Source organism: Ascidiella aspersa, chromosome 1 (assembly GCF_963924565.1).
Source record: "Ascidiella aspersa chromosome 1, kaAscAspe10.2, whole genome shotgun sequence".
Taxonomy (NCBI): domain Eukaryota; kingdom Metazoa; phylum Chordata; class Ascidiacea; order Phlebobranchia; family Ascidiidae; genus Ascidiella; species Ascidiella aspersa.
This window is the reverse complement of record NC_139447.1, coordinates 14,645,422-14,670,304: the sequence shown is the minus strand read 5'-3', so window position 1 is coordinate 14,670,304 and position 24,883 is coordinate 14,645,422. Positions and strand designations below refer to the sequence as shown.

General features: G+C 37.9%; 3 protein-coding genes across 4 annotated transcripts; 2 read left to right on the top strand and 1 right to left on the bottom strand.

Annotated features, from left to right (window-relative positions):
• Positions 1-182: 182 nt before the first annotated feature.
• Positions 183-1,469, bottom strand: LOC146167955 (rab GDP dissociation inhibitor alpha-like). The gene has a single exon (XM_083386181.1). The coding sequence runs from the start codon at positions 1,467-1,469 to the stop codon at positions 183-185; it is 1,287 nt and encodes a 428-aa protein (XP_083242307.1).
• Positions 1,470-4,388: 2,919 nt separating this feature from the next.
• LOC146167954 (hemicentin-1-like) lies at positions 4,389-12,109 on the top strand. Of its 2 annotated transcripts, XM_083389163.1 has the most exons (15): positions 4,389-4,533; positions 5,535-5,617; positions 5,755-5,849; positions 5,961-6,097; positions 6,471-6,585; positions 6,720-6,922; positions 7,498-7,533; positions 8,623-8,759; positions 8,972-9,101; positions 9,652-9,768; positions 9,938-10,141; positions 10,662-10,884; positions 11,002-11,123; positions 11,215-11,338; positions 11,461-12,109. In XM_083389163.1, the coding sequence occupies exons 1-15, from the start codon at positions 4,488-4,490 to the stop codon at positions 11,600-11,602; spliced, it is 1,914 nt and encodes a 637-aa protein (XP_083245289.1). In that variant the 5' UTR covers positions 4,389-4,487; the 3' UTR covers positions 11,603-12,109. The 2 variants fall into 2 exon arrangements, with proteins under 2 accessions (XP_083245289.1, XP_083245290.1); XM_083389164.1 differs by lacking the exon at positions 7,498-7,533.
• Positions 12,110-18,110: 6,001 nt separating this feature from the next.
• On the top strand, positions 18,111-23,740 carry LOC146167953 (ubiquitin-ribosomal protein eL40 fusion protein). The gene is made up of 5 exons (XM_083380717.1): positions 18,111-18,197; positions 18,385-18,493; positions 21,658-21,744; positions 21,913-22,015; positions 23,573-23,740. Exons 2-5 carry the CDS (start codon positions 18,391-18,393, stop codon positions 23,664-23,666), a joined length of 387 nt encoding a protein of 128 aa, XP_083236843.1. The 5' UTR covers positions 18,111-18,197; positions 18,385-18,390; the 3' UTR covers positions 23,667-23,740.
• Positions 23,741-24,883: the final 1,143 nt, after the last annotated feature.

Below are 24,883 nucleotides of genomic sequence, written 5' to 3'. Positions count from 1 at the left end.
GCTACGTCACTCACGTGAAAATAAATATACGTCAACTTTGTCGACAATTCTGAATAATTCATGGAGTTTACAAACACAAAGTGTATTAATGTTTTCAATCCACTTATTTAAAAAGGAGATTATGTGCGGACCAAGAAAATTGTCAATACGCCAACAGACAAAAACTTGTAAAGTGTAAGTTTTTATAATCGCAATGGCGAGTGCTCAATTTTGCCGTACAGACGGGCAACGTCGTTGCATACTTGATCGCAGTCGAACGTGTGATCGTAAGTGCAAGATGCAAACACGCGGCAACCAGGTTTGTCGTTCGACTTTGGTTCGTAAAGTTTATCCTCCCATACGAACTGCGCTAGGCTCTCGCCACAAGTGGAAAGTAGCACGTTTTCGACTTCCGCCGTTGTCAGCTGATTGCTGGTCGCCCGTGCACTCACGTAAGCAACATATTTTCCCTTGGGCGCCACGCTGTGGTGATTTCCAAGCAGACACATCTTGATTGCGCTGCAGCCGCTGTTGCTTGGAATTGTGACGAGCGACGCTTTGCTGGACTGTAAAGCTGGTGGAAAGGGTTGATTAAACAGCGCAATACATCTAATAACTCCGCCACAACTATTTACGGAACCAGGCAAGTAGCTGGGGCTGCCTATAAGCCAGGGCGCCTTGGCGTATAATCCGGGCGCCTTGACGTACACGTAACCGTCTCGTTTTTGTTGAACGTCGATCACCGCCCTGTTCAACATGCATCGGGCACCAAGCGTTTGCGCCAGTCGTAGTAATTCCTGTATAACCTCACCGGTGCCAAACAACGGATAGAGATGTGCAGACGTTTGTGAATTGGGGATCGTGAAGTTTCGTGCGATGCGGTTCAACATCCCGTCGCAGGTTTGCTCGTCACTGCATGAATCGTTAGCGAATATGTGTTGCAAAACTGTTTTGGTTTTCTGACCTATTGCAAATCTGTCGAAGATGTTGGAGGCCAAATCAAGGCCGCTTATTCCTCTTGAGCATTTTGTTTTGTTGCTTGTCGCTCGTTTCTTTGCGAAAACAACTAAATCCTGAAAAGCTTTCGCGTCTCCCTCAAATAATTTGTTGTAAGCTATGTCCAGTAGTTTACAGGGTAACTTTGTTAATGTGCCATCTTGAAAATAAAATTCACCGTGGATAGACTTGGTAAGACGATTAATGTCGACACCGACAAACTTTAGCATTTCACACATTTCATCTCCCAACATAAACATTTTTGGCACCAAATCTATCGACCATTCCTCTCTGCCGCCAAACTTCAGTTCCTTCCAGCCAAATTGGTTGTACAGACAGCTTAGCGACGTAATCGATCCATTAGCTCCTCCACAAAACCGTTCCCTGTCGATGAAAAGAACTCGCTTTCCCTCTTTGGCAAGGATTGCTGCCAGCAAACATTCAGTAAGGCCTGTGCCCAACAACAGAACATCGTAGCGATTGCAGACCTCCATACAACCGGCTTAAAATCGATTTGCAACTGATCAGATAATTAATTAATGACACAAACTTAATAATAAGTACCCTGCCAAAAATGCAAAACTGTATGACTGTACAGGTTTGCATTTATCTATTTAAAAAATGTGTTTATTTGTATGACTGCTATTCAGAACTAACTTTAACCGTGCTTATCGGTCAATTTGTCATGAAATCATCAGTCAATTTGTCATGAACTCTTCGCATTGCCTCGCAATATTACTAATACTAACGCGCTATATATGCGATGTATGAATCGCTTGACCAATTCGACTTCTCCTGCTTGTGACTACTCATTTCAGGTTCTAACTTTTTATTACTGAATTTTTCTAATACTCTTAGACAATATTGTTTAAGCAGATTATCCGGTGCCGATGTATGCCATGTATCTTAGGAATGATATGCAACTCCAAGTGTGAGCGTCGTGATACAGATTAAAGATTTGGTGAATCTTATTTCATATCACATAGTGTGTGAAAGTTGTACTGCAAAATAAATAAAAACAATTGTTCCATTTAAACGAGTGCGAGGTGGGGCATGTCAACGCAAGTGCTGTACCGACTCCCCCAACAGACACAACAGGGGTTATCCGCAATACCAACTTCTCGGCGAGGAAAAGTTAAGGGGCGGACAGGCAGTTTACTCAAGGTACGACGGCGCACATTGCGATGATTTTTAAACAAAGGCGATGCTTCGGTTTCGACTCGATGCCGCGCAACCTGTCGATGTGTTGTTAATAACCAGTCGGATGCGCGAGGCGCAAGGGCCTTTCGTCATCGGCTGGCTTTTCAGCAAGTAGGCAGCCCGGCGGCACTTGAGCAGATCAAGCCCCCTCGATGCTAAGAGCTCTCGCTTTTCGAACGAATCGGTTGCCCCGGTAACGGACTCGGGCGACGTGTGTACACCGCGACCGATAAAGCAATTTCTCTTCCTCAATTATCTGCAAACTGTGTTTTTATTTCGTAACGGAGGACATGCCAGGGCAAGTTTATTGGGCTAGAGCCCGTCTAACTATTTAGCTCACTTCACGTTGATATTGACGGATCAATTACGCCACAGTTGCGTGGCTTGAAGTTCAATGTAATTAAATAGCTACTGTGGACAAAAGGTAAACATGCTTCTGGCAATTATTTGTTGATTAGACTTGTTGGTATACTGAGTAAAGCACGGTGCAGAAAACATTGTGTAAAAATAACTATACAAACTTTGATAGACATAATCGAAAATCTTCACGTGGCAAATATATTTTCTTTATCGATGATAATGTGAAAATATGTGTCAAGAAGCACATCTTTCAATCTAAACATTGATAAAATCGCAATTAGAAAAGTGCTGCCGAAATTGTAAGACGCTAATTAGATAACGATGCTAATCCGGTAAGTGTTGTTTGATTCGGTGAAGTTAGATTTGCAGGCGCCACTATCAGGTCGAACGGTCAGCTTTTACGCGTGCTCCAGTCAGTTAATTGGGCGTCGCGAACATGTCGCGGTCGCCACTAAGCAGGAAAGAAAACATGGAAAGTAGACGTCGTTGCACCGTTCTCTCTTGCTAATAGGCATCCGGCCGAAAACCCTAATCAACACGTCTGCTTTTTGGTTCGTGCTGCACCTGGCACTTCGGCTTTGGAAATACCACCCTGGTGGGTTTTGCCGGTGCAGTTCAAGCACCGACACAAACCGTAGACGCCATGGACTGTTTTGCTGGCCTCGGTTGCGTGTGGTACCTAGCTTTGTTTATCAAACCGCAAATCCTTCTAGGTCGATAGAAAAACATGTTGTGAGGGTAAACAGAAATCTGATTACCTGATTAATCGTACTAGCTTCGCCTGGTAAAGAACAAATGACTAGTCAAGTGCCAAAAAGCGCACAGACAAAACAATCTGTAAATTCGAACAACTCCGGGATCGTGAATTCTGACGATAGACATTCATGTCCAAAGCAAGCTTAAACAGTCCTTGATTATAGTGTTCTAATTTAGCAGTTGTTTCCTAATAGCAATAACACGATTATCACCAAAATAATATGTTACTAACTAAAGTAGCAGCAGTTACTAATTTAGTTGATGAACGCAGCAATGTCTTAAAAAATGTATAGTGTTGTAGTGAAGAATGTATAGGGAAAACCAGGGCTTTGCAAAACAAAAGATACAAATTGTTTTGTGTGGCGTCGAGCAATTCGTTTACAGTCAGGATTAGCGCGCCAAGCGACAAGGTTAATTCCGTTTGTCAAACAACGGCGTTCCCCACAATGAACAAATGAACTAATTTAGCGCGCCCGGCCGAAAAAACGATACACGCCGACCTGGCTTCATAAAAGCGCGGCGCTCATTAGCACCGAAAAAAACATTTGTTCCATTCTTTGTTAGTTCGCCGCCGCGTCCCCACTTCACCCTTTATAAGCGTTCAAAGCACGGCGATGGGCTCTCGTGCGCTCAATGACCGCCGAACATACGGAAGAGGGGCGAAACAAGGATCGCCCGCCGCGCTTTCGGTTGGAGTCGGTCACGTGACGCGCGGCTAAAAGGGCGCGTTTTGTGGTCGGATCACGTCACGGCAATTGGGTCGCGCACAATACCCATTATAACCAGCTCGCTCTTTTAATGGCGGCAGCAGCGGCAGTGGTGGTGTGCTGAATACTGGGCCAAGGGGAAAGCAGGAGAAGAAGGCAGCACCTTGCGTGGGAATTCAAAGATTATATTGTGGATTGCAGATGGTGAGGATCAGTGTCGATTAAGGTTTAACTGGCCAGTGGTCGTGCACACGTAACATTGCGCGTTACAGTAAGTTTCGGTGATAACTAGACTGGAGGAAAAGTCAAAACCCGAGTAAAAAACGAGAGGGCAACCAAAATGTTACGTGAGGTTTAACCAATGTTTCAAATTGTTTTACCAGAGTAGGTAATTACTGTGTGTATTATACTGTGTTGTTCTGCAAAAATCTAGTTCGAAAAGTGTTTAAAGTAAAGTCATCTCGGGAGCCAGAAAGAAGTTGAAGTCTCATGATGCTTCTCATCGCCTTTACAACGCTTTTGTTTCTTTCAACAGGTAAGTGCTTTAAGTTTCCAATTGCAATACAATTTGCGCCACGTAGGTTTTTTGAATTGTGTAATATCAAACTACGCTAAAAGTTTTTAATTTTCCTTCGTTACATGATAAGAAGTATTCACTATGCGCAGCAAAAACTGTTAAAAAACGTGTCGCATATGTTGCACATTTCTTAAATATATCTCCAAATGTTTAAACAATATTTTTATAGACTACTTACCAACAATTTTAAACAATCGTAGGTGGCATGGTGGGTATTTTCAGTTGTATCCAAAATGTTTTTAATTCGCCATCTAGGGTTTTTAAATCTCATATTAAAAACCAATTAAAACTACGCAACTGTGGCGTAACATTTTTTATTGTAAATAAAGTTGGTCAATTTACATTTTTTGCTGTTGTTTTGTTTACTTTTGAATACTAGGGTTTAAACAAACTACGTTTTAATTTTGCAATTAAAACTTCAGAGCAATCTACTTATACAATTGACCGGCTTTGGATTAATCCGACTAAGACAGAAGTTTCATTCAGAAGTTTTCTCACCGCTAAGGCGATTTATTACTTAAATACTTATGTGGTATAAAAGACTTTGATGAACCGCGTTAGTTCTAATAGGATTGATTTTTGGTCAGCGTCCTGCTTCGGAAGACATCGCCCTACCGTTTGTAGTAAATTAAAGTGTGTGATCACGTGGTCCGGGACTGTCGTGTCTATGGGACCCCGTGGATGACGGACGAGTTTGTGAGGCATGAAATATTTATAACGGCTAGCCCAACGTCGCATATGCGGGGCTGGCATGTGTATGGGAAGAGGCACAGAGTGCACGATGCCTCCCGTTGCGCGACCTAGCTACGGCAATCGGCGCAGTATTGTTGTTGTCGTGGGAATGCGCGAGCAAAATCTGTGAGTGGCCGCGACTTGAACTGTCGCTTCTTAGATAGCGTTTTGCGTATAGACTTGTGCAAAACGATTTCCTTTGTGTCTGAAGTGCTGTGTTTTGGCAGGTTGTCAGCTCGTGAGCAGCGAAGATGTGGTGGCGGAACTCGGCACCTCCGCCTCTTTGCCTTGTAACTACACCGCACAACCGGTACGAGTAAAAAGATATATTCCAACAATTTGATTGTATCGCCCATCTATATTTAGACTTACTAAAAAACTATTTTTAATTCACAAAAGTGGACGTTTAAAATATTAAGTTTTAAGTCTGTGTGCTTTTGTGCGAAGGGCGAACAAGTGTTTGCTGTGAGTTGGAAACACGACGGAGAGGCTGTGGTCACTTACGGAGGAACCGGAGGAGCCTTTTATCAGGGAGACTATAAGTGAGTATAATCTGGGTGTGTTCCATTTGACACAGGCAATCTTCTTTTATTTTCGACGATTCCTAATGTAATCAACTTACCGCATTTAATCTAGTGTCGTTTTTTTTAAAGCACTAGGGCTTCATTTGATGAATCCAATTTTACGTTGACCCTGGACAATCTTATGCTAACCGATGACGGAAGCTATGAATGCAGCATCACTTCCTCAGTCTCAACACCAGCCACTTCTTCCAGTCTTCGTGTTCTTGGTAACAAAATACAATACAAGACTTTTGCTCGTGTTGTTTTTGAAGTAAAATTACCACGTCTTGAAGCTCGCGTGCTTCATGTATAATTTACATTCTTTACATTTTGCCTTCCTTGTGTACTTTATTAAATAAACCTTTCTAAAGTCTGGATTGATTACATGTAAACCTATAGATGTTTTCTAAAGTGCAACAACTGCTTAAGCAATTACATAAAATATTATTTATTACATCGTGACTTGGGTCTATGTTTGCGGTCTAGGCCTTTATTTGATTATTAAATTGCTCTATTTGCGAAACATTTCAATGTTTTAAATTGATACATAATGTTAGAATTGCAATATACTCACATTTTTTGTATTTTTTAATATTTAAGCTTCACCTTCTTTGGCAACCAAAGTGTTTAATTTCCTTGACGAGGGCAACAACGAACCTGTAACTTTGGCCGAATGTACCGCTACTGGCGCTAGCAAGCCTTACACCATGCAATGGTAAACTTATTTATTATCTTTTTAAAACTTTTAAGAACCTGTATTATTAGGTTCACTTTTTAATTGTTTAAATTTTGTTTGATCGACTAAATTCCTGTTGTTTGGATTGCTTACGACTTCTTGCTTTTATGTAGGATCGTAAACACAGATGATCCAGTAGTGCAGGACAGTTTCAAGATCGAGTCGCAAAACCCGTCAGAGAGCTCCTTGTTTGACGCTGTTCTTCCTCTAAGGATCTTTCCTGATCCTGAGCGAAACAACGGTAGAACTTTCACTTGCGAGGTTACAGATGCACTCGGCAAAATTAAGACCGCCAAAGCTGTACTTAGCGTTACAGGTAAGAACCATATGAAATGGTTTACACATATCGATTGCATCTATTACTTTATAAAAGTATTGCTCGTTGAATGCTGCTTGTCGTTCATTATGCAATATTATGAACACACGTTTTCACACGTTTGTCAGAGCTGGTGTACCTATGTTTTTTTAATGTATAGCAGTTTTTACAATATGGTAGACTAGTGATTCTAAAATGCTGGGCGTAAAGTCAACAGCAAGCGTTAGAATTTCTACCAATCAGAATTTGTTTCCTTATAAAACCTAATTTACTGTTTGCCTGCAAAAATTGTTGAAATACAACCTATAACATAATTGCTTGAAATTATGTCACTTTACCTTTCATTATGGACGAATATGTTTAGAAACATGAACTGATATTATACGAAACACTGGGCTACTGTTGTAAAAGTACGACATCGTGTTAAAACAATTGTAAGCCCTAATACATAAATTTATTTTATATTGGCTATGATAGCTGGATTTAATGTTATTCAATGTTTATTAAAAATTCTTGCCATGTTACAACCTCTGTCAATATATTGCTAACATAAGTTGTTCATCAATTACACACAGCCACGACTACCACACCCCAAACCACGACCATTCAGGGTAAGTTTGTCACCGAGATGATTGTTGCATGATGCATGACTTGGTGTGTCGTCTCAAATCGAATTAAGTTTATTGCTACCTTATGATAAATTTAAATAAAAATAATTGAAAGGCTTTAATTTGTTTGTTGTTAAATACAAACAACAACCTTGTGGTAATTTATTGCCTAATCGCTTCTGTAATCTTGAGGTTTTTATTGTCACCTTCAGTACACACCCGTTTTCTAACGAAAAATTAATTTAAGAACATTTGTTAAATCCCAAAAGAAGTATGTCAATTACATTTTGGAATGGTTCAAACGGCAAGGGATAGAAGGATTAGAAGGCGAATCCATATTGATTTTTATTATCGTCTATCTCAGAAGAATATTGATCTTCAAAGCTTAGGTCCGGATAATTTGCTTAAATAAGTGTGTAGTCAGCTGCGAATGGAAGTCAATCGAAGGCCCGTTAGACTAAGGTATTCACGACACATGCAGAACAGCACGCTGTAATCCCTCGCCGAAACGGGCACAATATGCGTTTAACCCCAATGGCGTTCGACTGTACGTGCCTAATTGGTCGTGAACAACACGACGGGAGCAAGGCACAAAAGATAACGTCCAAGAAAGTGGGTCGACAACGCCGATATCTTTTTAATCTTTGGACGCCGATGTAGAGCGGCAAAGGACCCCTGACGGGGCTGCCCTCGTTGCAATTCACGCGACTAAGATTGTTTTAACGATGCACTACGCTTGACCGCTAATCAATCGGCAGATAGTTGCACTAATTTCTGCTATCGTACTCCGTTTGTTGGGTAGCAAAATTATTAATGCAACAACTAATAGCAAAATTAACTTGAATTTAGGTTATTATAAATCCCCTCCGTAAGGTTATGCATTCACAATTAAGATAGAAAGAAATGTTTAACATGAAAAATTTGTTTGTAATGCTATTTATGTCACGTCACTACCTAACTTAAATTCCATATTAGATCTACTACAGCTTTTAACATATATCTTATGTCCACTTGGGTACTAATTATATTAAATATGCATCTAAGAACATGCATACTTTTCTGAGTCGAATCAACGCCATGATTACTTTCCAGCCGAACCAAAGATTGTTGATTTTCCAACCCGTGACGGAGGATCAATTACAATGGTGGTCGGTGAAAAACAAGAACTGAGATGCGAAATTACGGGAGTACCAAGTCCTGTCGTGTCTTGGTTTAAAAAAGACCAAGAGGTGTGTGTATGAAATAAGCTAGGTGTGTGTATGTGTGTGTTTACAGTTTGTATGACTAAATTGCCTCACTATAACCTATTTACAGAAAAATATTACCTTAAATATAAAACATTTGTTTTTCACAGACTGAGCGATAAAGCATTATGTAAAATATTAATAGCGAAAATAAGAAAACAAAAGTTGTTTGTCTTTTTAATAACTTTGTTTTTTAGGTTGAGTCTGGAATTGGCGCAGTAAATCTCAAACTTGTGCCCGAATCTTTAAAAGACTCAGAAACTTACAGCTGTAAGGGACACAACAGCGAAGGTGAAGACTCCAGGTCGTTTCATCTTAATGTTCAAGGTAAACATAAATATTGAAAGTCAAAATAAGTGTGCTACGTCCTAGATACAATAGCGAAGAAACGCACATAAAACAATATCACAAATATTTCAATTTATTATGTAGATCTATTACTGTTTTAAACATGAGATTCTCTTATTTGACAAGTATTTCAAATAGTTCATGCGTTTTAAGCAAACTTTTGGTCACTTTTTAATAAAAGCATGACGAGGTATTTTAAAACAACTTGAGCCTTTAAAATCATATTCTTAAATTCAATGTTCATATACAAGAATGACCCCATTCTCTTTTTAAAACTGTTCAGTAGACTTTTTAAAGAGACTGGCTAAGAAGCCCTTTAAACAAGCACACACTTGAACCTCTCGGTGGCGGTCGGCTGAAGCTCAGTGAAAAGCGTTACGCTTTTGCGGGTAGAAAACATGTTCAAGAGCTGAGCTCGCCAATATCGATTGAGCCACTGCCTGTAGTTGTTCAAGTTTAAATCCGAACTTTCTATTTCTTTTTTACTGTTTTTTTATGAAGCCCGAACTAACTAAATGTCTGATTTCAGGGCCGCCTTTGATCATCGACGAGTACGAGTCTAATAACGTGACAGAAGAAATTACTATAGATACCGATTTGGAAAGCATCGAGCTCTTGTGTCAAGTCACAGCGAACCCTTCGCCACGTAAGGACGTTTGTTTGGTGTTAACTATGCTAGAGTAAGTTCAAATTTTGTGAAAAGGTCTCACAAATGGTGAAAGTCCACCTGTGATAAGCTGATTACGCGTTGGCAACAAATAGTTCCGTAATAATGCACTGCGACTCCTTTGTTCAATAATGGCTTGTGGTTTCAGGAATCCTGTGGACGGTTGAAGGATTGAACGATACTGATTTTCTGGTTTACGAAGAGGTAGATGGCATGGGAGATGTCGATAGCAGTGTGCTCAACAGCGTGCTCAATATCAGCTCCTACAAGTTCAACAACAAACCCACCATAGTGGAATGCACAGCGATCAACAACCACGGACAAAAGAGCAAGAAATTTAACGTTGTTTTCAGTAAGCTTTTAGGAGTTATGCAAACATTACGTTTGAGCTTTATACTTTACTCATTACAAATTCAACAGATACATGTTTTCCATAAATCAACAAATGCACCATAACCACTGCCAAAGTTATCATATCATATCATTACCAAAATGCCGTGAACCACCTAGCTTATAAGGATGCGGACCCAACATATACGTGCAAACCCAGCAAAGTCTGTGGACCTCTTAGATAGGTCACTTTGTACACCTTCATCTCGACTTATTGGCCGGTGAATTAACACTTCATCAGCTATAAAATGCTTACAGTAGAAATTACTATATCGGCATATATAACTATGCTCACCAAATTTTGTATATTATTGGTGGTGCTATAAGGCTGTTATTTCCGCAAAGTCCTATCTCTTATGTTATAACTAATTATTCTTCCACTTTTGATTTATTTCATCAACTTTTTATAGAAAACTAATACATAGCACTATATTCCTGTTGTAAAAATATAGTGAGTTTGAATTTTTGTTTGTGCTTTATAGAGACTGTCGAAGCGAGCACGGGTCTTGTTATCGGGGTTGTGATGGCGGTCATCATCGTGCTGGTTCTCATCTTTCTCGTTGTCTTCTTCACGCTCACGCGCCGACAGAAGAAGTCCGCTGACGTGTCTTCGCCCAGCGAAGCGGAAGGGGGTTGCATGCCATGCGTACCTGGATGCCTTGCAACGTCGCCGTGTGGAGCTTCACCGCCCAAGGAGGAATTGCAGTGAGTTGATTTTACAAGCTTCGTGAACGTCAGATTTGCAGGAGTGATAGGATGTGCCGTTACCCGACGAAGCCCAAAAAATCGAATGGATTTAATTAACGTTTCTTTCTCGTTTAGGGAAGAAGTGTCTGGTGACCAAGTGAAGGAAGTCAAAGAGGAAGGAACTTCTGACGAAAAGCAGAAGTTAACTTCAGCAGAAGAAAAACCGGCCGAAGACTCCGGTGATGAGAAGAAAGAAGGTTAATTTTGTTATTAAAATAAAACAAATTCTACCACTTTGCTAACTACACACTTTTTTTAACTTTAGACAAATTATTGTGTATTTTTTAGAAACTACAGAGTCAATGGATGAAAAACCAGAGGTTGCTACAGAAAAAAAGAACAAGCGTAAAATCAGTGTTTCGTTTCCGTCGAATTGCTGTAAAGGAAACAAACAAGAACTGAAAGAGGAAAAGTAATAAATGTTTATGATATTAACCAACGTACACTTTTATCTATGCTAGATAATGTATTTGGTTGTTTAAGCTGCCCATGCAATTTTGGTCCAACAAGTTAATAACAATCTTTTAATTATAGCGACGAAGAAGAAGGCAATGATGCAAACGGACATACCCCACAGGATAAATCCGAAGAAAAGGCCCCTGAACAAGCAGATAAAGATTCTGGAAAAGGCGACACTCTTGAAAAAGTAGTTGAAGGAACGACCGAAGAAAAGTAGACGAAAACACTCACAAACGAACTAAAGGCAAATGTGGCTTCAAAGAAATAGGCTATAGCTTTAGGTACGCAACGCTAAAACTAATCCAAGCTGCAGTTGATCCTTTCTCGAACTAATGCCACTGTGGTTACTTGGTGCTGCCTACATGTCAACATATCAGTTCACCTTTTTTATTTGAACAACTAATAGGGTTTTCTGTTAAAACATTCCGCAAAATCTACCCATGCCATAAACCAACGCAAAACTTGGGGGGCGTTTGACATATAATATGTATGCTTTCGTCGTATTTTTGTGTGGCATTTGATTTGTTAACGACTCCTATGTGCTTTACAGGCGTAGATGGTGATATGTGTAATTTTACCTTCTGTATATAAAATAGGCTTCAAAGTAGCTGCTATTTCAATGTAACTCTCCTTATTCCAGTGATATATTTTTTCGTGTCGTTCATTTGAAGGATTTGAATTTGTAATATAAAAGCATCAAACATTATTGTTGAATAAATAAATGTACAAAAACAAAATTTGTAAGAACAAAATTGCCAGTTTTTATGTTGTTTTAAAATTATTTAGAAATGAAATATAAAAACAAATCTACCTATAAGCTGCATAGGCTTGAGAAGTGCATCTCTTTGAACAAAACTCACTAAGAAAGTGCAATTTGCCATATCGGCTAAAATATGCATTTCGCCGGTTTAATGGCATCATCAGCTTTTCTATATAAATAAATAGTAAAAAGTAACGTAAATAAATAAATAAAATACAAACACGAACTATGATAAGCTGCGTGAAGCGTCAATCACCAAAATAAAGTAAGGTCCATGTTATCGTGCAACCGAGCGTCACTGATAAAAACAAAGCCCAGCAGAGAAAAGCGATATGTAAATCAGTTACGTAACGAGAAAAGAGGCAAATGATGAAAAATCAACAGACGGTGAAAGGGATACAGAGATCAGCAAAAAAGAGACACAAAAAAAACACAGAAAAAAGGGCGGTACAACCCAAATGGAAAAATTGAAAAAGAACAATCGAATTTATTGTTATATCATTTTTCAATGTTAATTGAGCCTTAGGTAAGTTTGAGCCATTTAACCTCACATTCGTTGAGCTTCTGCTGTCTACTCCTTAGCAAAATTAACCGTTAAACCTTTAGCAATAGGCTACTTGGGCGTTTATTCAAATTCCTAAATTCCTGCGACATTACGATACGTTTCGGTCGCCGTTTGTTTTGAATGTATTTTATTTATTAATATTTTACTCCTTGTTGGTCGAGTAAAACTGATAATGCCATTTATCAGTAGAACTGCATATTTTACATTTTTTATTACGGTCGTATTTTTTACTTGGTTGAAAAGTATTTTACTGGTTGAAACCTTGACCCAAACTTTCCACAATTACGCAAGAATCTTGTTAAACGTTAGGATTTTACCTTAGTACCCAAGGTAAGTAGTAATATGTTCTTACTGGGCACTACGGCAAGGTATACAAAGCCAAATCATGTCACGTTTGAGCGTTGTTGAATAAGCTGTTTTTTTTTCGATACGCCGTACTATATAGTAAAAGATAGATTATTACGAGATATTGTCTCCAAAGAATATATCAGCCTATTTTTGCAGCCAATTCCAAAAATAGCACTTTTTTGTTCGCTCGATTTTCACTTTGCTTTTGAAATTGTTATGCAACGATCGTTTATCCCACACACCGTGCCCCCAACGGACACTTTCTAAAATAACAGATTTGCTCATCTAATAGATTTAAATGCGCTTTTTGTACTTCGCGCTAACTTCTGGCTTGGTTTCTGTGCTGGTCACAGAACCTCACAGATGGTTTGCCTAAAATGTTTGATTAATACCAACGTCCAACGAAATACTATATTAAATGAAAAAAGGATTTTGTTTATAGGCATAGGCGTATAAACACAACGAAATATATCTTGACCGGATATCCATGGAAATTTTATCTGTTTGTAGGAAACTCATTTTGTTGATCTTATAATAGCTGGTGACCTCTCCTGGCACAAAACACGCCTAGCCTACGCGTAAGTCATTTACGTGATAACGTGACAATCTTAAAAAACACCCCACTAAAAAAAAAAAAAAAAACAAAAAAAAAAAACAGCGAATTTAAAAAACAAACAGCGAATTCGCGCGTAAGTATGCAAGAGAATACAACAATTGTCTTTTATTTTGTTGAAACTGTACATTTTGAATTTATAACGAGATGTGATGAATTCCCCACCCTGCTAGATTGAAATACAAGTTCTTGCCAAAGTACGTTCTTGGTCACGTTACCATAATGTAGCAAAGTCACCTTCAAATTCTATAGATGAATATATGCACCACTAATTAGATTGGTATATCAGAAAAGCCAATATTTTGTGTGTTTTGTTAAAGCTAAATGTCTTACAAAGTGGTTGAGCAGGTTGAGTTAGCTTCGATTTAAAAGCCTAATTAACTTTGGGCTGAAAATTTGCAGTTGCCGCAAACATAAGATCTTCACTATTATGATTACTCGGGTTACTCTCTGTCGTGTCTGTCGTATTTATTCCTGCGGAAAATCGTCACTTCAGGCAAGATATGGTAAAAAAATTGAGTACGAACTTCTGTGCAACTTGGCTCTAAATCAGGGGCGGGCAACTTCTCCAGTAGGCGGGCCTGATATGGGAAAAAAAGTACTTGGCGGGCCGGATTCCTGATCGATATATTAAAAGTACTGCCATAGCCTACATGTTTTGTCACATAATGGCGAATAATGTTGTGACTCTTTAAACACGGCAACACTTTCATTGCACAGGAAACATATTGTTGTTTTTTTGCCGACCTGAGTGAAAAAGTACTTCGGCATCCAATCCCTAAATTTGCAACTTTTTTTCTCAAGAAAATCCAAGTAAAAATATTAATTCTAAATTCTAAATCGAATTTGGGAACACACAATCGACTTAAAAAGCAACACTACCTAAAGCAGAAAAAACAGTAATACCATAGCATTAACACTAACGACATAATAAAGCCAAATACAGCCTACGTAGTATTTCCCACGACAGAATAAGAACTTAATCGTCTGAAATAAGACGTAAATATGTCGAAATAAGTTCTAAATTCTTCGGAATAAGGCCTAAATGGCCAAAGTAATGGCTGAAACTGTAGGGAGAGGGTAAGGGACGATAGGGGGCCATGGGTATGGCATCGGCCGTTTCGGTGTCGAATTTTGGGCGCCGCGCCCCTGCTTTGGCATCTGATTTTCTGGCCCTGTTTGGGGTTATGCTTGGGTTAGAAAATGGGTTAGGGTTGAAAATATTAGGGGAGTTAGTGATTGGGGTTAGGTGCAATGTTTTATAGGCCTGATTCTGGTCATTAAGGTCTTATTCCGACGGGTTTATGACTTATTCCGATTTAGACGGTATTACGACTATTATATATTAGTCGTATTTTGGTCTTATTTCGAACTGTGTGTTATTCCGATGTTGATTTTGTTCTTGTTTCGATCTTATGACAGGGTTGTCTAATTTTAACCCAAACAAAGAACTAAAGAATAACTAACAGTCACTATTATTTCACGAAGTAAGCAAGTAGTGGGAAATCGCGGACTGTTGCCGCTGGCCACATTATCATCGAAGACCGGAAACTGTCTGCGGGCCGCTCAAAATCCCTACGCGGGCCTGACCCGGCCCGCGGGCAGTATGTTGCCCACCCCTGCTTTAAATCAAGACAATATAGCCTACCATGAACAATTGTTATTTGAATTCCTTGCGGACATGTTTACCATGCAGAGGTAGTAATACTCGCATGGTTTCGTTTTTTTTTTCCACACAATTTAAGGTTTTCGCCACACTTTAAACTTTATTGCTCATCCAATACCAATGGTTTAAGTGTAGAATTTACACACTGTATGAGTAACCCAGAAATTGTCTTGATATCCCAGCATATATCATGCTAGAGCAGTGGTTCTCAAACTGGGGTCCGCGAGACAATTTTCTGGGACCGCGAAGCACCTAACAAAAAATCAGCACAGCGCTCCTAAAGAAGATAATTTTTAGTGCAATAAAATTTTCAGGCAACTTACTTTTCCAAACCAAGCTCATTAGTTGTTCATTCACGTTATTGCACACTTTGAGTTGAATTGTCCAATATGACGTCATAGTGATGCGTTGTCAGAAATTACGTTTTTATAGCTTGCTGCGCTGACACTGTAGGCCAGAGGTTCCCAACGTGGGCGTTGGAGTTTCAAGGGAGCGTTTTGGGTCTTTTTCTCATTTCGGGGGCTCTGAACGCACATAAGGGGGCGATATATGAAAGTACTTATGGCAAAATTTTATGAAAAGTTCACATAAAAATAGTAACAAACAGCACTGTAGGTAACTTTTAATCTTAAATGGCAACTTACGTATTGCGAACTTGTAGTAGTTTCCCGACCATTGTTACGTAATAATTGACTTTTGTATGTAAATCTGTTGGTTGTTGTTGCGTTTCACCATTTTATACGCGGCCAAATGGTTGTGTATTTAAAGCAGGTGTCGCCAACCTACGGCAAACGGGCCTGATTCGGCCCGTGGCTTTTTTGACAACTAGACACGAGTCCTTTTCAAATGCTTTTTGACTTTTTAACTTATTACCGGCAAAAAACTTTCGCGAACGATCATTCAACGTCCGATTTGCTTACGTTTGATGCTGTCTTTGGACTAGATCAGCGTTTCTTTACAGTTGCGCCGTGGAAGGCTGCCAAGTGCGTCGCGGACAAACGGAAAACGTATTAAAAAATATTAGACATTTATATTTTTAACAGTTTTTGATTTTTTTTCGGCAATATAATAAAAACTAGCAGGAAATTTGAAAAAAAAATACCGGTATACCCACAAAAAATCGTGCTCCCTTAGCTCGCCAGGTGCGCCCGGACTTACAAACATAAACAAACACTGAATTACACTATCTATTGAGGATATCGCGTGTCCTCAAAGTAGCTTTATTACACTTTTCATTAGTAGTATGAATGAAAAAAATCCGAGGACCGCCAGATTCGTTGTTCTAACATTTTAATTACACAATTCTTAGTCAACATTTTTCACGGCCCACAGAGACCTTTTTGAGTTTGGTTGGTGCCCGCGACTAGAGAAGGTTGCCGACCCCTGATTTAAAGTCTTGGTCCAGAAAGTTGAATTTTTCCAGGTAATGACATAACTTGTTTGAAATGTCTTTCACTTTTCGAAACGAAAGTGAAGACAATATAATGTTAGACAACGTTAATATAATACTTTACTGTAAAGCAAGATGAGGGGGGCGATATGAAATAATAGTGAGCGCAAGGGGGCACTAGTGTAAAAAAGGTTGGGAAACACTGCTGTAGGCGGTACAGTGTACGGTCACGGTTTAAAACTGTTCGTGATTGCTTCACTCAAATAAAATGATTCATTAGAGGTTAACATTGCCGAGCTGATAGCAAAGAAGCAAGTGCACCTGTCTCATTGATACCATTAAGATCAACGTTTTATTTTGTGTTTACAGTATTTGTGTATATTTTTAAGGGACCGTGAGCAATTAAAAAAAATTCTGGGGGGCCGTTGCGTCATTTTTTACAAAAAGTTTGAGAACCACTGTGCTAGAGTAAGCTTGGAAAACGCTGTTAAAATCCACATATAAAAACGCTGCTTCGTTGTCATACACTCGGTGTAATTATTTTTGTTTTTAATTTGTGTTTTTAATCCGTACGTTAGCTTAAAAGTAAATTACTTAAAAAAGGTATCGCAAAACCTTAGAATCAAAGTGCCACAATTTTCACAATATTTTCAACCATAAGCTGCATAGGCCTACATTTGGTATCTAATGTCCCTGTTTAAGTTTGGGAATCTTATGTGATGATTGATTGATTTTGCCTAGGAAACATTACCGGCCACCTACCGGTCCCAATTTATTTGGGAATTGCGCTTTTTTAGCCCCAATTTATTTGGGAAATGGTTTTCCCAATTTATTTGGGAATTGCGCTTCTTTCTTCTTTGGGGGTAACATTATGAGTAGTTAATTAAAAGTTGTATTGTTTAAACTTTAAACCTTTTATTACACTCTGTGCGGTTGGTTAACTCAAATTTATGCTGCGCAGAACCTCGTATCACAATAGCATAATTATGTCGAACGGAATAAAAAGCCTTTGAGTTAATATCAAAATTAATTTCAAGGTGGAAAATTTACAAAAAAAGAGCCAAATTATAAAACCTGAAGGCATTTTCAGGTCCAGGAACCCCGAAATATATTGCAAAGCGACTGTAGTATATTATGTTCCCAAAAGTCGCGTTGAAGTACAAGGAGGTGTTTTCTCTAGTGTAAAGTTAGAGATGTCCGAAAAAAAAATCAATTTTTTGCTGTTTTTGAATCCGTATCGTATGAAAAACTTGTCGCTTAAATAGGAATTCAGCTTAAAAATAGAGTAAACAATTTTAACCTTTATGTTGTATAGTTAAATTTATAAAAACTTTGACCCATAACCATATATGATTTTTAGCTTAAAGCGTCAAGCAACACGGGCTTGCCTGCTTTAACTTGTGTGAAAATAACTTACGCCTGCGTGCACGCGAAACGCTTTCTTTCTTTTTCCTGTGTGTTTCGCAAAAAGTCAGTAAGATTTAGTATATTTATTCATTAATTGTTTAATTAGTATTCAACATATATAATTTAAACTGTTTTGTACTCAGTATTTATAAACTATTTAAAAAATATGTATTTGCTATAAATAGTCGTTTCAGCGCGGTAAACTGCAAAATGAAAATAATTCAAGTTTTCACGTTCAAAATTATTCCAGAGCGCCATGCAGATCTTTGTGAAAACATTGACTGGCAAGACCATAACCTTGGAGGTTGAGTCGTCTGATAGCATCGAGAATGTAAAATCCAAAATTCAAGACAAGGAAGGTTAGTAAATCTGCTGCTACGGCTAAATAGGGGTAATACTAATTTATGGAATGATGAATGGTCGGAACGCTCACTAATTTAAGTGTTACCCCGTTGAAACAATTATTAAACCAACGCACGGCACAATATTTGGCGCTGGTCTAGAATCCTACCACAACGAAACACCATTTGGGTTAGGGTACAGGTTAGCGTTTGGGTTAAGGTGGGTCAAGTATTATTAATAAATTTGGAATATAATAATACTTGACCCACCCACACCCAAACGCTAACCCGCATCCTAACTCAAATTTTTTGCGTTGATTTTAGAACTGTGGTAGGATTCTAGACCAGCGCCCAATATTTGGGTTAGGGTGGGGTTAGCGTTTGGGTAAAGGTGGGTCAAGTGTTATTATATTTAATAATAATACTGTGAGCGTTCTGACCATTCATCATTTCGTAAATTAGTGTTACCTGCTAAATACTGGTCAAATAGATATTTTTTTTTACGCCGATCTAGAATCCTATCACAGCATTAAAACAATTATTAAAGCAACGCACAATATTTGGGTTAAGGGAGTCGTTAGTGTTTTGGTCAGGTTGCATCCGGTATTATTATTGCTTGACCAACCCTAATGCTGACCCGTACCCTAACCCAAATAATGTTTGTTGTGGTAGGATTCTAGAGCAGTGCCATATAAATATAAGCTTTTTCTGCGGTTATTTTGGAGGTTTGGATTGCCCGAAATATTCTTGTTTTAAAGTCTGATATGTGCATTGTTTGTTTTATTGCATTCTAACTAGGGTTCCTCTTTTTCTTGGATTTTTTCCCAACAAAATTTTTTGACTTTTTTTTTGAGAGATCCAAGGCGTAAGAGATTATGACGTCAATGAATATTCCGATATACTGCAAATAAAGCAACTCAGGCAACGACTTTAATAGGTTTGGTAATGTTTATTTTTTATCAGTCAAAACGACAAGTTATTCAAAGTTTTGCTATGTTCACAAATAACCGGGATCATAAAACAAATCTTAAATCCCTAGAATTTCCCATTGAAACATTCCCTGAGAGGAACCGTGATTTAATGGATTTGTTTAGAAAATCTAGTTTTATATTTTCTCTACAATAAATTTTTTAGGTTTGTTCCTGTTCCTTCAAAATTGTCATTGTAAAAGTGTATGTTGGGTGCTGGTCTAGAATCCTAACACATTTATTTTTAAAATCAATACATTATTTGGGTTGGGGTGCCCTAACACTTTCAAGTCCAGAGATTATGGCAGAATCTTCCCAGCTTTCTGGTGACAAGCATTTTGGGCGTAAATTCTTCCGGTTTTTTGGTTGTGCCCCAAAACTTAAATGATGTGTTCGTCAAAGGAATGTATCAACCTTGCCATGTAGCCACATGAAGCGTGAAAATTTTTTTTAAGCCTTAGATGGAACAGCATGGCCTAGTACATCCTTGTTATGCCCATGCCTATGTCATACCTGTCTATTTAACAGGAATGGTGACTATCATGATTGCTTTTTTAACTCCATAAGTATTTGCCAAATCAAGTAAAACTGCAAATACATAACAGTTCTATCGAAATTTAGTACTTTTTAAACTAATAAATAGGGATGTTCAAAGTAGAATATCGAATCCAATTCTGCCGTTTATTTCTTATTTCGGGTAATTGGAATCGATATAATTTAATGTTTTATCGCCGATTGTTGCGCCTAATTGTACAAACGCGTGTGGTAAGTTAGCCTGTCGCTGCGGTGACCAATTTATAGTGCTTTCTTTAAACGTAGCCTCATAGTGCAGTGTCAGCGTTTTTTCGGGCGACCAATTACCGCGTCTCGCGATAAAGTTCGTCTAATAATTAAGTGTCAATCAAGCGTTATTGGGCGAGCGGCAACGTGTAATGTCTGGTGTGGAATTTGCAATTTCCCTAAATGCATTAAGTTGAAAAAGTAACATTACATTGCAAAACGTGCTGGCCCTCCACAAAATGCGCTATAGGGTTCCTTAAGGTCAAATTTAGGCCAATATTCAGCGAAGTTATGGAGTTATGCACAACGTAATTGTCAAGAATTCGTTATGTCAATAGTAACTTATTTCTTTGCAGTACATTATTTGACTGCATAACAGATCGTGCTAGTCAAAAAAGAAGCACTAAGACCCAACAATGCTTTCAAAAACAGGGCCGAATTTCTTAAGACTTATGTGTGCAGTGTTGCATTGTAAAAATAGAAGTTTTGGCAACAACCTGGACAGTTGACATATCACAGTTTACATAACTGCTTCAAATGACAGTTGTTAAGAATGTTAAACATATGGGAGATTTAAAAAAAAATTATAATGTACACATGTTAGCAAATTGTTTGGGCGATTTATTGCTGTGATTGTGGGCCCTGTAGGGTAGATTAAGATTAATCCGATCCCCAAACAAAATCGAGGCTAAATAATTTAATAAAAATATACCAGGATTCGCTATTCTGGATTCGTTATTCTAGGTTCGAAACCTATTATTCTAGAATACCTTGGGATTCTACTTTGAACATCCCTACTAATAAACAATCTATATGCCAAACATTGGCTTTTCCCTGCTAAACAACATGCTTCGTACTTTTTTCAGAATGGCACAAAAGTATTTTCTGCGGATTTTAGTGCAAAATGTTCCTACATATTCAGCATTTAAAAAAAATTTTGTATTGAATATGTGTAGAACAAGCACACGTTTGTTTGGAAAATCGATCTTTCCAAAAAAAATTAAAATTAAAATTTTGTTTTTTGGACTAATTTCTTTGGTTTTCTGTCTGATTCTTCGGTCGACATAGTTGCCAGCTTTCTGCCATACTGGGTGGTTGTTTTTCTAGCTTAGGCTTAACTTGCACAAAAATCCTGACTATGCCAACTGATTTGTGTAAGCCTTTTTTGAGCCATCAACTGTATATAAATAAAACAAAATTAATTTATTTAGACTGTACTTGCAAGAAAACAATGTCAGCCAATTGCCTTCACTTACACTGTCCGTTAAAATGATTTTTTAACTGGCATTAAGTGCAGAAAAATAAAGATAGGGCCTAAATAAATCATGCCACGACATTTACTGTGTTTAGATGAAAATGGTCTGATTAAACTAAAGGTTACCATAAAAAAAATACTTTGATTTTATATGGTGTAAAGACTTTATATTTTGGCAGGAATTCCTCCTGATCAGCAGCGTTTGATTTTTGCTGGCAAGCAATTAGAGGATGGAAGAACTTTAAGTGATTACAACATTCAAAAAGGTATGTTACACCAATAGTTATGGATCTTATTGAGATTAACTCTTAATATAAACTTGGTCAGAACAGCTTTGCAATTCATGCCTGCATTAATTACTCTGAAGGTAAAAATAAGATTGAACCCTTTTTTTTCTATTTCATGTATAAAAACTGTTTTTATTTTTGCTCTAGAATCTACACTTCACTTGGTGCTACGTCTCCGTGGTGGTGTCATTGAGCCCAGTTTAAAAATTCTTGCTCAGAAGTACAATTGTGACAAGATGATTTGCCGCAAGTATGCTTATTAAACAAATTTTCTATAGAGTTTAACTCTTTTTTGAAATATATGTAATCAACAATGATGCCAGTTTCACTTTTGTTATCTTAATTTTAGGTGTTTTAATGAATAAACCTTTATAAATTTTGTAAACAGGCAACATAAACTTGCTGTATACTCTAGCCTTGCACAAATGCACATTCTTTTCGATACCAGTATTCCATTTTTGACTGTGAAATTCGATCTGTTAGTATGTCAGAATCTTGTCAACTAAGTAAAATTAATAGGAAAAAATCTAACCTGCAAAGATCAATTTCCGGTTATAAGCATTAAGAACAGCCTTGGTTACAATTGATTGTTAGTTTACTATCTTCCAAAACAGGAGTTCTTGAAACTTTTTCAGGTGCCCCCCTCTTTACACAATTTATTGAAACTCTCAGAATAATATGTATTGTAGGCGCGTGGCCAAAAATCTCAATATTTTTTCTATCAATATAAACAACAATTGCAGAAAGGTGGTTAAAATGTTAAACTTGAATTATAAACATTTTTTTATACCTTTGGTTTTCTGAACAAAACTTTTTTGGGGGGCAATGTAATTATAAAAATCAGCATCTATAGCACATGAGAATTGTGTTAAGATACTTTACAGACGAATAATTATGCCAAAAAAAATGAGGTAAAAATAAATTTCACCTCCCAGTATGTTAACTTGGCTGTGGCCAGGCCCTTGGTTAAGTCATACCATAATTCTTAAAACAACTGATTTTGAAAATGTGCTGTTCATTATGGTAGGGCAGTGTGATCCAACTGCAGGCCCGCGAACTGGTGGTCAGCTTCACTGCAATCTAGCAATATCACTTCAATTTTTGTTGCTTTGTTATTATAATGGTCAAAAAACTTCGTAAATGATCCTTGTGATTTCATAACTACCGTAGCTGAACAAAGGTGTAGATTTCAAAGTTAGTATATATGCCATAGGTTCTTACCTGGTGGGCGCGCCCCACTGGGGGGGCCAAGCAATTCCTAGGGGGGTTGGGCGTGCTCCAAGTTAATATTTAAATTTTTTATATGACAACAGGCTTGTAACAGGAGGACTCAAACTTTTTTGCGCGAATCTATACTATTTTTGCAATATGGCCGTTGTATTGTGTGTTGTCATATCTTTTGAAACAAGATAACGTGCTGTTTAAATCAATGTGTGAAGCACGAGCAATTTGTTGTGTGCCCAATGCGAAAAGCCTCCTAAATTTATAGTTTAGCGCCAATTCAACCAATTCAACTCAATTTTTTTCGCGCTTCGCCTTTTTTCAAGATGTCTTAGTGATATTTAAATAGAAAATGTCGAATTGCTTTTCGTAGGGTGGCGAAAGGCATATGAAAATTACCAAAGTGGGGCGCGGCTGAAAAAAGGTTAAGTACCACTGCCATGGGCTATGTATAATTTGCCAGCAGTAAGCCTAGAATCGCTATTTAAAAACATCGGGCCGCAAGATAACAAACTTAGGTGACCCTGTTTAAATTAATCCTGGTTGGGTTGTGTTTGCTGTGTTTACCTGATGTTAACGTACTTAGGTGCTACGCACGCCTCCACCAGAGGGCCACCAACTGTCGTAAGAAGAAGTGCGGACACACCAATCACTTGCGACCCAAAAAGAAGCTGAAGTAATCGCTCTTGTCATATGTTGCTGCTGTGGTAATAACTCTGGTGGCGCGCTAAAATAAACAAAACAAAAAACATTTCGTTAAGTCTGGATTTTGTTTTGGGTTTTATTACTAGGGATGTTGAAAGTAGAATCCCAAGTGATTCTAGAATTTTAGGTTAACTCTTTTACCGCGGACCCCTAAAAAATTTTTTTGTCCCGCGTTAACCACGGTAGGTAAAATGACGTCATAAATTTACGTCGCAATACAGATACACTTCATAAATCGGCTGATTTCGGTCCAGTAAGTTAAATGAAGTTTTATCGCATTCAATGCAAAACTGTTTTATTTATTTTTCTTCGATAAATATTTTACTTCTTAGATATACACTAATATTTCAATTAGGCTTTCATGTACCCCAGTTTAAGAGCCCCTGATCTAAGATACAAGTCCAGTATATTTTTATTAAATTATATTAAGCTCGATTTTAATTATTCTTAATATACCCTACAGTAGGGTTGCCATACGTTAAGATTTTCCCTGACATGTCCGGGAATTTAGTATTAAAATATGCATCCGGGAGAAATGGCAAAATCTGCTGATATGTCCGGGATTTTATAGTACCACCAGTGTTGTAAACAAGTCATTTTGAACTGACTTAAGTCCAAATCAAGTCATTTGAAAAATAACTTACAGTCAAGTCCCAGTCCAAGTCATCGGTTGCCCAAGTCAAGTCATTATGAGAGCAAGTCATGTCATTGACATAAAAGTAAATTATTAAACTATTAAAATTGGTAAACTCGTCCGATTATAAGCAACAATTATAACTAAAAAAACACATACGCAATACACTGCAATTAAAGTGTTTAATATGCAAAACTTGAGATAAATTTGAATGAAAAACACTTAATTTACTCTTAAGTTATTTTCCAAAATGACTTAAGTTCAAGTCAAGTCATTTGACCAAAAGACTTAAGTCAAGTCAAGTCATTTTGGTCAAAGGGCTTAAGTCAAGTCAAGTCATTTGAAAACAGTGACTTAAGTCATTACAACACTGAGTACCACTGTATAATAAAACATATCGCCAATACATTCACAATATCAAAAACGATATTTGCTTATACTAAAATTGTAATGTTTAATAAATAGCTCAAATATTCACAGAGAATAACTCGCGAGTCTAAATACTCTTCATTGTTACGTCACACACTACCAAGGTTATGGCTTTTTACCCAGTTTGTT